A 12364-nucleotide genomic window follows, 5' to 3' on the forward strand; every position below is an offset into this window, starting at 1 on the left:
TATAAGCCCTGACCCGCTAATAATAAGATATGTTGGTTTAGCTTGTCAGTGTTAATTAAATTTATTTATTTTTTTGTATTTTTAACCGATTTAAAAGTGAAACTAAGCGAGACTCCTCCCTCTCAGTCCCGGGAATTGCTCCTGTAGAGGCGCAATTTCTCTCAGACAATGGAAGTCTCAGCACACATACACTCCTCACACAGAGCCAAAAATCCATATTCAAATCAAAATAGCCGACTTCCTGTTGGTCAAAGCTAATGACTGTGAATTAGAAAGTTGTCCGTATTGATAAGAACAATATATGTACCCGAGTTTGGTGTCTGTAGCTAAAACTAAGCCCCCCACTTTTGTCAAAAGGTGGCGCTATAGAGTGCCTCCTCCACGCCCTTTTATGACCCTTTTGCCAGTGTCTAGCTATCATTAATACTGATATGTGTTCTGAGTTTCATGAAATTCTAAGCATGTTATCTGCCTCAAAATCAGAATATATTATACAGAAAAATATTCCAGTTTGATATGTTGCCATGGCAACACTATATTAGATATCAATATCCCCTCAACAGTTTTACATGGGCCGTGTTTTGTCATTATTCTGATGAAGTTTGAAGCAAATTGAGTAAAAATAAGATGCTGAATTCACAGCATTTTGAAAATGACACACTTCCTGCTGCCAGTTGGTGGCGCTATAATTTTGACTCCTAATAGTCACATATATGTGATTGGCATCATACAACGAACAAATTGATAAAGTTTAATTAAAATCAGGAAATGTATGTGGATGTTATTAGACACTTCCTGGTTTCTCATTTCTTGCCATAATTTCAACGCCTCGCCACAAGCAAACCATTCGAGATATCAAAAATCCCCTGGCAATTTTGCATCCCCAATGTCTTGAGATCATGTTGACAAAGTCTGACTGCAATCCAGTGGGCGCCGTAGAGACAATTATACCAAATTCCAGAGCATGCGCTTTTTACATAGCTCTAAATAGCTGACTTCCTGTTGGGCGGAGCCTATGACATGCAATATGAAAGTTGTTCGGCACAATGAGATCTATATGTGTACTGAGTTTCATATGAATACGTGCAAGTATGTTTGAACTATACATCAACATTTCTGACTGTGTTCCAGGGGGCGCCATAGAGCCCCTGTGCCATGCCCGGGTCTCAGCCTCTGCAGCCTCCTAATGGCCACAGATTCTAAGGTGTGTGCAAATTTTCAAGAGTTTTTGAGCATGTTAAGGGCCCCAAAAGCCCCCAAAACTTTGACAAAAAATAAGAATACTAAACCCTAAATAGCCAACTTCCTGTTCGGCGGAGCCTATGACATGCAGTACAAAAGTTGTTTGGCTTGATGAGATCTATATGTGTACCAAGTTTCATACGTCTACGTGCAAGTATGTATGATATATGGCCCTCCATATTCCAGGGGGCGCTGTAGAGCCCCTGTGCCACGCCCGTGTATCAGTCTCTGCCCGGCCCTAATGGCTGCAGGTTCCAATGTGTGTGCCAATTTTCAAGAGTTTTCGAGTATGTGAAGGGCCCCAAAAAGCCCCGAGACGTTGAAAAAAAAAAATAAAAATAATAAATAATAATAATAATAATAATAATAAAAAAAATAATCCTAAGGAAAACAATAGGGCTCTCGCCCTCCAGGCTTGAGCCCTAATAATAATAATAAGAAGAAGAATAATCCTTAGAAAAACAAGAGGGCCCTGCGCCCATTGGCTCCGGCCCTAAATATAGCTGCAAGCAGCGATGGCGGGCTCAAGCCATCAGTGCAAACGCCACCCCGGTGGCATCAGGTAAACTGTGCCCAGCGGGCACATGCATTTACAGTAACCCTCTGGCACTCAGGTTTTAAGGGATACGGCAATTAATGGGTTAATCCGTTTTGAACTGTGTGAACATAGTTTCCGCCCAGGATTTACTTCCAAAAACAAAAAAGGCAAAAATAATAAACTAGTGTCCGAAGGAAAGGCTGTTTCAGCCCAGCTGGACACTACCCTGTGCTAAGCTGAGGAAGCAGTTCAAGTGCAAATTCACTCGGGGTAACATCAATGATTACATTACAATAAACAACAACAAAAAAATAAAAAATAAATCACAAATATAATATAAAGTTTAATCACCATACATACCACATGAAACATGAATCAAGCATCTTGGTTTTCCAGAAATATCTCGGACGAGCCCCCACTTTGTTAAGTCCCCGGCTTGTCTAGGGGTAGGGACTAACAAACAAATATATACCCAGGGTGGAAGAAAACCAAGGATAACTCAAAACATGTGTCAAGTTCATGTATTTATTTATTTCAGCCTTATATAATGTAAACTACTCAGTAAAAAGTGCAACACAATCTACAGTCTCCATGGCTCTCACCGCGTTACAGGAACGCACGCGGAGATTGCCCCCAGCTCACCACGCCGTCTTCCAGCTGATCGGGAATCCCGGTCCGACAGGTGCCTCCACAGAGTCACTTGACAGACGGTACGGGGAAAAACTAAGATCAGCACCCAGCAGATTGCGCTATAAACCACACAGTAATCCACACAGTAATCCACACAGAAGTTCACACAGTCTGACACGAGCTGCCCAGGGAAAAAGAAAAACCCATCGAGCGCACTTCACTGGCTCAACTTATACACCCCCACTAATTGCCACTGATCCGCTTCAGCCGCGGGATTCTCACCTCGCCAACCTCAAGATACGGGACACCTCCAGAAGGGAGACAGAAAACACCCACAACACCACACAAAACACACACAGACCTCACGGGTCGTAACAAACACAATACAATAATACAATAATAAATGGGTTAAAGCAAAAAAGCAAAAAAAAATAAATAAAAAAAAAATCATGAGCCTGAACTTTTTTCCAGGGGCGGGGCAGGGGGGGTAATTTTTTAACATTTGAAAGAATACTATGGCAAAGTTATTGCTTTCCCTATTCAAACTGATGTTTTTTATTTTTTTGCTAACGAGATGAGACAAAATACATATATACACTTAGCTCACGAGATGAGACAAAATACAGATATCACCACTTATCGGCACTAGGGGTGTGACAATACAGAGAGATAAGACAAAATACAGATACTTGGATCACTAGAACAAGACAATATTTTAATACTATTTTTAAGAAATTTTCAATGACAAAATATTTGTCTTTTAATTACAAAAAGTAAAACAATTCATTCTATGGCTGTAACTAATGATTATTTCGGTAATCAAGTAATCTACTGATTATTTGGACAACTAAGTAATCTGATCATTTTCAGCGACACAAATATACCTAAGTAAAAAACCAGGCTTTAGTATGACTATTTATAAATAAACTAACGATGAGGCAATAATAATTGGCTCAAAATATCAAAACCAAGTAATTACATGGTTTTATTAAACAACACTGTTAAAATACATAATGTAATATGCCTATACATAATAAGAACATAACAGACTTAAGTACATTATGTATTATAACAAATACCCGCAGAGGGTGCCAACGGCCTGGTGACGTTTCACTTTACAGCGTGATTGAACGCTGTTTAAATTCATTAGATTTTAATATTTGGCCACATGCAAACTCAGAAACTTTTATTTTGAAATCGCAATATACAATAAATGGCATATTTAGAAACAGGTTGACATGTTCTCCTGTGTTGGCAAAGGTTTATAAATTATTTCCGTTACAAATCTAGTTAGATAATGCACATTGTCTTCCCAGATGAACAATTCAAGCAATTCAAATTAATAGCATATAAAGAGTATAAGTTTAGCCCCTTTCACACATACTGTCTTCACTGGTAAATAACTGGTAAGTTACCATTAACAGATCATGGGCCCTATTTTAATGATTTAAAAGCAAAGTGTAAAGCGCACGGCGCAGGTGCACTCAGGGCGTGTCCAAATCCACTTATGCTATTTTAACGACGGAAAAATGGTTGCCGTGCCCGGGCGCATAGTCTAAAGGGGTTGTCCCTATTCTCTTAATAATTAATGAGTGTTTTTTGGGCATAACGTGTAATAAACCAATCAAAGTCTCATCTTCCATTCCCTTTAAGAGCCAGTTGCGCTCGTGCCATGACGGATTTGCTATTTACACGGCGGAATTTGGCAAGCGCAAAGACAGCTGCTCGTGTGCGAGCAAATAGATAGCCTAATTCTGATACATGCGATGAATATCCATTATGACATGTAGGCATTTTTATATTAATTAGACTACAAAAAATTCTTATGCATTGCAATCCTTTAATTTTTTATATTTGGCATGTTTGTGTGCTGCTGTGCGTCCCTGTGTTTAATAAGCAGTGTGTACGTGCGTTGTGGACCTGTCTATACTAACACGCTCTTTAAATAACAAAGAAAAAACATTGCGCCACACTTTAGACCAGGTTTGAGTTGGTCTATGGCGCAGTCTATTTTCAGCTCCTTAAAATAGCAATGCGCCTGAACACACCTCTTTTTTAGACCAGCACCCCCATGGACACACAAATGGGCGCAAATGCATTTGCTTATTAAACGACGTGGCGCCGGACCGGAAAATGCGAACGCCGCCGGACTGAAACTAGCAAACACACTTGCGCTGCTCCTTGTGTCGTATTGCGCCGGGTGTATGATAGGGCCCCATGTGTGAACAGGACCTTTTCAAAAATCCCGGTAAATCTGTTCTGGCGATCATATCGTTCTTATAGGGATGACATGATTACTCTGAGTTAGTTAGCCTCGCAGGTTTTTCAACGTGTCGCACTCCATTCATCAGGGCTGCGACTTTGCAATTGGATACTATTATACGCATCTCGTATTTTTATGAGCAAAAAATTCTGCCTGGCTAGTAATGTTAGTTTGGTTGAGAGTGAAAGTTGTGGTCCTCTCATACAGTGTTGGGCTAATTACTTAAAGAATGTAATTTATTACTCATTACTAGTTACTCAAGATTCAAGATTCAAGATTCAAGATTTTTATTTGTCACATACACAATTATATAGAGCATATATAACCAGCAGTGAAATGTGAGTCAGGTCCGCTCCATGGACAGTGCAATTATTAAAGTATACAACACAGATGAAAATATACATAAATATAGCTATGAAAGAATGAAATAAAAGTAAACAATAAAAAATATAAGAATAAAATATAAAATATATAAAGAGAGATGTATACTGTAGAATTAAATATATAGTGGAAAATAATGTGCATGAAAGTAAACTGTAGTCTTAAATAATAAGATACACAGGAATGTACAAGAGGCAAATGTGCAAACAGGTTGACACTTACAGTATGTCAATGTGAGGTAGTGAATGATGAATGTCTTACTGATAAAGTGAATATTAAGTGGAGACATGAAGATGTTAAGAGGCTGGTTTTGAGTTTAGGAGCCTGATGGCCTGGGGGAAAAAACTCCTCCTAAGTCTCTCAGTTTTTGACATCAGGCTACGGAAAACGCTTACCAGATGGCAGCAAAGTGAAAAGATGGTTACTGGGGTGAATGGAGTCCTTGATGATTTTAACAGCTCTGCTTTTGCAGCGTTTGAGGTAGATGTCCTGCAGAGAGGGGAGAGCAGACCCTGAGATGCGCTCAGCTAAGCGCACAACTCTCTGCAGGGCTTTGCAGTCATGACTGGAGCTGTTCCCATACCACACTGAGATACACTGAGTCAATACACTTTCAATGGCCCCTGAATAGAAAGTTTTCAGGATTGCAGGTGAAACCCTGAATTTTCTCAGCTGTCTCAGATGGTACAGTCTTTGCCTGGCTTTATTAACCTGTGTTTGAATGTGTGAAGTCCAAGTCAGGTCCTCGGAGATGTTTACACCGAGGTACTTGAAGCTTCTCACCCTCTCCACAGGGGTCCCACTGATCATAAGAGGAGTATAGGGCTGCTGCTGTCTCTTCCTGAAGTCAACAATCAGCTCTTTAGTTTTGCTCACATTCAGAGAGAGACAATTGTCCTGGCACCATGATGTTAATTTCTCTACCTCATCCAAGTATGCGGCTTCATTATTGTTGGAAATGAGGCCCCAGAACCACAGTATCATCAGCAAATTTAATAATAGATGTGGAGCTGTGAGAAGACACGCAGTCATGTGTGTAGAGAGAGTAGAGCAGGGGACTCAGGACACAGCCCTGTGGAGCTCCTATGTTCAGGGTGATGGAGTTAGAGGTGAACTGGCCTACTTTCACCACTTGAGGTCTGCCGGTGAGGAAATCAAGAATCCAGTTGCATAGTGAATAATTCAGGCCGAGGTCCATGAGTTTAGAAGCTAGCGTGATGGGGACTATAGTATTGAAAGCTGAGCTATAGTCGATAAATAGCAGCCTTACATAGTTCCTGTTATTGCTGTCAATGTGTGTGAGAGAAGAGTGCAGGATGTGAGAGATGGCATCATCAGTGGATCTGTTGGGGCGATAAGCAAACTGAAGAGGGTCCAAAGTATCCGGGATGGAGGAGCTGATGAAGTTTTAACCAGTCCACTCAAAGACCTTCATGACTATTGATGTGAGGGCAACTGGACGATAGTCATTCAGGCAAGAGGGGTTATTGTTCTTAGGCACAGGGATGATGACAGATTTTTTGAAGGAGGTGGGAACCACCGATGTGTAGCAAGAGACTCATTAAAAATGGATGTAAAACAAACCAGCGAGCTGATCAGCACAGGACCGCAGAATACGGCCAGAAATCCCATCAGGTCCGGCTGCTTTCCTGACATTCACTCGCTTTAGAGCCCTCCGAACCTCGTCCTCAGACACTGTGATTACATGATTATCGCTGCTCTGACTGCCGCTTCCTGACGCGCTGATCGGCAGACTCGCGCTGCTCAGATTGCTTTCAAAGCGGCCGTAGAAAGTGTTTAGCTCGTCAGCCAGCGACGGATCTGCTCTCACCTCTGCAGAGGATTTATTTCCAAAGGCACAGATGGTTCTTAGTCCTTGCCACATGCGTCGGGAGTCATTGAGCTGTAAATGTGACTCTATTCGTTCCCTGTATCGGAGTTTGGCGGCTCTTACTGCGTGTCGGAGAGCATAGCACGATGCTTTGTACTCACTCATGTTTCCCGACAAAAGACCGGCGTTGTAAGCAGCAGTCCGTTTGTTTACTGCTGCACGGATTTGTACTGTCCACCCAAGGTTTCTGATTAGAGAAGGTCCTTATAGATATTGTATCCGTAGCTTGTTCGGCTAGCGTGTTTACAAAGCTTAATGCTACATCCGTGAACTCGCTGACGTCAGATGAACTTGCCCGAAACATGTCCCAGTCTACGTCATCAAGAGCCGCCTGTAGCATGGCTTCTGAGTGGGCGGACCAGCGCGTCACCACCCTCTGCACCGGGGGTTCTTGAACGAGCCTTTGTTTATATTCCGGTGTGAGGAAAATGGCGGCATGGTCCGATTTGCCAAAACCTGGTAGTGAGCGAGCTTTGTAGGCATGCTTAAACTGAGTGTAGCAGTGATCCAGTGTATTCGGTCCTCTGGTTGGACAGGATACATGTTGATAATAATTAGGCATAACCTGCCTGAGGTTGGCTTTGTTAAAGTCCCCAGCGATGATAACAGCAGCGTCAGGATGTGTTGTTGATGTTGCCGCTGAGCGCATCGTGAAGCTCGGACAAAGCCAAACCGGTGTCAGCTTGTGGTGGGATGTAGACAGCAGTAACGATGATCGATGAAAACTCCCGGGGAAGATAGAATGGGCGGCAAATAATAGATAAATGTTCCAGATGAGGCGAGCAGGAGCGCGACAGTGTGGAGATATTCCTGGGGTCACACCATTTCTTGTTAATCATGAAACACACTCCTCCACCCTTGGATTTACCGGCCTCGGCTGTCCTGTCCATCCGTAAAACAGAGAAGTTTTCAGACGGCGTTACAGCAGCGTCCGGGACCGAGGGCGTGAGCCATGTTTCAGACAAACAAAGGATGTTACAGTCCCTAATGTCCCGTTGGAAACTTATCCTGGCTCTAAGATCGTCCATCTTATTCTCCAGAGACCTGGACATTGGCGAGCAGAATGCTCGGTAGAGGAGGACTGTGAGCTCTTTTTCTCAGTCTGTTGCGGACCCCAGCACGTTTCCCGCCCGCGGTGTTTCTTGATCCGTCGCCTCGGTGTGGTTATTCAGGTGGCCATTGTTCATCTCGGTGTTCCGGAGAATCTCAGATGGCCACGATGGGTTGGAGGATAAAGTGTCCTGGAAACAGGTTAGTGAAGCGGTATCCAATGTCCAAAAGTGTTCCTTTGTCGTAAGTGATCAGTGCAGAGGTTATGTGTGCAAAAAGAGAAAGCAAAAGTAGGTAAAAAAGTAAATAAAAACACAATCTAAGCGGAGCGACCTGGACGGCGACCGAACTCAGCGGCGCCATCTTGTTAATACTCCTTTCAAAACTAATTTTGTTACTTTACTTATTACTTTCTGGCAACAGTAATTAGTTACACTACTAGTTGCATTACTTTTTTTTCATGCCCCATAGAAGTTGTGTATCTGTGTATCTTCCACATAAATTCTTCTAGAATATTACTAAGAACATTTTTTCTGCCTCATAATTTGACCAAAATCCACATTGGATCACAGTCAGTGATCAAGTTATTACAAACACTCAATCATGACTGATAGTGACATTCAAGTAGAAGTGTTGTATTAATCTTATTAATTGTCATGTGTAGCTTGAAGCTAATTGTAATTTCTCCGTTACCCATATACAATTATATTTCATTATGTATTTTAAACAAATCATATAAATTTGTAAGAAACTGTTTAATTTTCCAAATATTAATAATATAATGTACCACGTGCATGCTGATCAGAGGGATGTGGGTGGAATATAATGCCAGAGTAAAGTAAAGCCACAACTTACACAACAGTGTTCAGATCATCATTTTCCAGACAAAATCAATATAATGCAATATTTCTATCTGCTGAATGTAAGCTTTTCCATATTCAAAACATGCCTGCTACACTGGGCATGCATGTGCAAGTCGTGAAAATTATGAAAATAAATCTAGGAATTATTTAATTGTTGGATTTTAAATCAGCGGGGTTGAGGCATCAAAAGTAACTAAGTAACTAAGCTGTTTTATAGATGGTAACTGTAATATTATTACTGAAATCTTATTAGTAATTAGTTACACTACCCAACACTGAGAGAAATAAAATCAACACAATAAAAAATTTAACAGTAACTAGTTACTGCCCAACACTGCTCTCATACCATTGATAGGTGAACTCATGGACTCGAAAGTGATTTAAATGTAGGATTATTATATTTATTTTTCCGCAGCCAAACGCTACACTCTGGAGATCCGGCATGGTGCCAGAGAACTTTAAGCCCTGTATAATGTAATATAAATTGAATCTGTACATAAAAACAAAAATGAATGAGAAACAGCCTGCTCTTTTCCATAGCTTATGTTTATCATAGATGTGTTTATCTACGTCAAAAACGCAAACAGCGTCCCTGCCGGAGCTGAGAGGAGAACGATCACATCGTCTTCTTTCTTATTGGCTGTCGTCCCAAAAGTTGCTCTTCATTTGCATAAAGTTGAAGGATTCTAAATTCTGTCACTTCGCTGGACATGCCCCATCCATTTGCCAACGATCCCTGTCGCTCGTGTTGCCGGAAACTGCCAGCTCTTCATTGAAATTAATGGGATCATGTCACTTTGTCATTGCGTGCCGCTTGTAGTGTGAACGGGGCTTAACTTTTCACACGCTCCGTTTCACACTATACAAGGTTGGCACCGCAATGCAGGAATAACATCACAAAAAGCCGTGCTAATCCTGCAACAGAGCAGAGTTTCATAACACCGGGTTAAAAGCATTGCAAACCCCGCTTCTAAATTTGGGAAACGTTTCTTTACCCGGGGTTAAAAGAGGTGTTTAGAACAACGATAACCCAGTGTTAAATGCTGTGTGAAAAGCCCTAAATAAATTGTAATTTTCCTAGTTGAAGGGGATGTCATATGACATCATTAAAATAACATTTTAATAACATGTATTTTAAATGCAATTTTCTTAGCATCATTTATAAATGATGATGTCCCACAGAGGGTTAGTATACAATAGTAATATATTCCTGTCATAATTTCTTCAAGTTAAATGGACTTTTATTTTGCCGGGCTTCCATGAAGGTCTTTCAGTTTTACTTTCAGTTTCAGTTTGTATTTAGCCCTATTCTGATGGGATTAGTTTTACATGGAGAGGTAATTATTACCAGAGATTCTCAGCGATTTTAGTCCAATCCAAATGTGCCATCTCGGTAATCATATAGAGACTTTTACCTTCTGCAAAAAAGGTAGAGTTACCCCTCCCATTTCTGGTAGTTTTACTGAGATTTCTTATCCAGTGCGAATTGGCCATACTAAATACATACTATTATATAATAATACATAATATTACATACATCCTGTGGTAAAATTACATTACTCCAGCTACCTTTCTAAAACTAATTCCTAAACCATGCCATTCATTCACACAGAGCATGCAGACTTGTTGGTGGCATGCACTGATTGCTGCTGATGCCTTTATTTCTCCTGTGTGAGACTGTTAGATTAATCTATATAGAGTAAAAATGTTCAGAGCTTATCATCGCTATCTTTTTTTAATCATGATCTCAATATGATATCATTTTATCACCCATCCCTACATGAACCAAAGAGCTTTTGGCTTGCTGCTTCTCTACCATCATGAGGAGATAAGCCATCTAGTCTTGTCACACACTTTTTTCTTTCTTTCATGTTGTTTCTTTTCTTTTCCCTTGAAAGTCTATTTTTTTAAGCTAAGTTTTGCCTTATCCGACTTTGCCTTATCCGGCTGTATCCGACTTTGTCTTTGACCGCCTCAAACCTTAACCAGCCTATGAGACTCATCATCTATCCTTCAGCCAATGCCCATTGTGGGTATCTTCCCAAAACATCACTCCAGAGTGTTCCAGACCATCAGCGAATCAATAAAGAATCAGCTGAACTGGTGCATTTAACAAAGTTTCATAGCCTCATTGAAAAGTCAACGCTAGGGTTAAATTAAATAAGTGATGGTTCGTTTAAGGAATTGCTTAAGGAATCGTTTAAGGTCTAAGGAATTGCATATATCTGTCCAGCAAAGTCTTGTTTGTATTTGAAGAAAAGTGTCTTGTGTTATATCAAAGAATATAGAATACCCAAGACATGTCACTCATATAGTTTTGAATGGGGAAAAATGCAACGCTCAAAATGAGAGAGACAATCGCTAATTGGTAAAGTCAACATGTCGCTGCAGCTGCCGTTAGAAGTCCCAGTTGCTATTGAAACAGTCAGCGCTCTGAGACGCATGCTCAGGACTGCGCATGCACACTGGCTGACTTAGCCTGAATAATACGTTTTTTATAACGCTATTTGAGCAAAAGTAACAACATTCATGACAAAGTTGTTGTCAGATTTCTTTGGTGATTTCAAATATGAAATTAAATCGTAAGCTTAGTGAACAGTTTTGGAGAATTTGAGGTTTCCCCATTCAAAGAGATAGGAGTTGCACTTGGATACCAAGAGACATTTCAAAGATGGCCGCCGAGTGACATGACTTGTCTTAAAAGGACTTATTTATTTAAGGCTATATGCTTACAAATTAATGTTTAAACTGTCAATCTTGTTACCGCATTAATAAATAGTGTTTTCACTATATTTTGGATATTAATATCTGTTGTATAGTTGATAGTTTCAGCAATTCAGTTGATCAGCCATAAAAAAATTGTGTCAAAATTCCCTATAAATATAATAATTAGTTCGCCTTGAGCTAAATTTACCTATTTATCTTACAGAAGAGTCCCTGTAAACCATGCAGTATATGCCAGTTTGTGTGTGTGTGCGCACTCGGTCACTGATTGCTGTCTTACCGGAATGTATCTCTTTTCTGGCTGTGTGTTGGAGTTTAGTTCCGGAGAATCGAGAGCAAGGTGACTTGGTGCAGGATCTGTGAACAGAAGGAGCTTTTCTACACACTGCCTGGTGGTATTTAAGATCCTACACAAAGACATAAAACAGCAACAACATAAAACAGTAATAACTACATTTGTAGTATTCTTAAGGTTTTCAGCTTTGGCTTTGTTTAAATTAATGAGATGCTTTAAATTATCATGTCACTCAGCACTCACTTGCATATCAGATTAAAAACAAAACAAAAAAAATGAGCTTACTGCATTTTAAATTATGGTAGGCACTTCCGGTTTAGGTAAATTGGACTCAAAAAGACAAAAACAAATAAAATTAAATCAAAGTTGCACTACAAAAAATGTCAGTTTGACTCGAGCTGTAAAATTTCCATCATGTTCTTTTTTCAGACAACAGAAGAATAACACAATGCTTGGTCTTTTCAGTTTGCTGCATTTTTTTCCTCTG

The 12364-nt window shown here is 40.4% G+C and overlaps 1 protein-coding gene across 4 annotated transcripts in view; it reads right to left on the minus strand.

The window, feature by feature from the left end:
• Positions 1-9938: 9938 nt before the first annotated feature.
• The window catches only part of LOC109087479, a 131121-nt gene continuing 128695 nt past the window's right edge, over positions 9939-12364 (minus strand). For 3 of the 4 annotated variants that reach the window (XM_042758167.1, XM_042758169.1, XM_042758168.1), the window contains exon 14: positions 9939-11989. In XM_042758167.1, coding sequence (XP_042614101.1) covers positions 11777-11989 — 213 coding nt within the window. In that variant the 3' untranslated portion in view covers positions 9939-11776. The remainder of the gene's footprint in view (positions 11990-12364) is intronic. The other variant, XM_042758170.1, reaches the window with a different exon arrangement.

The sequence above is a fragment of the Cyprinus carpio genome, chromosome A6 (genome assembly GCF_018340385.1).
Source record: "Cyprinus carpio isolate SPL01 chromosome A6, ASM1834038v1, whole genome shotgun sequence".
Lineage (NCBI taxonomy): Eukaryota > Metazoa > Chordata > Actinopteri > Cypriniformes > Cyprinidae > Cyprinus > Cyprinus carpio.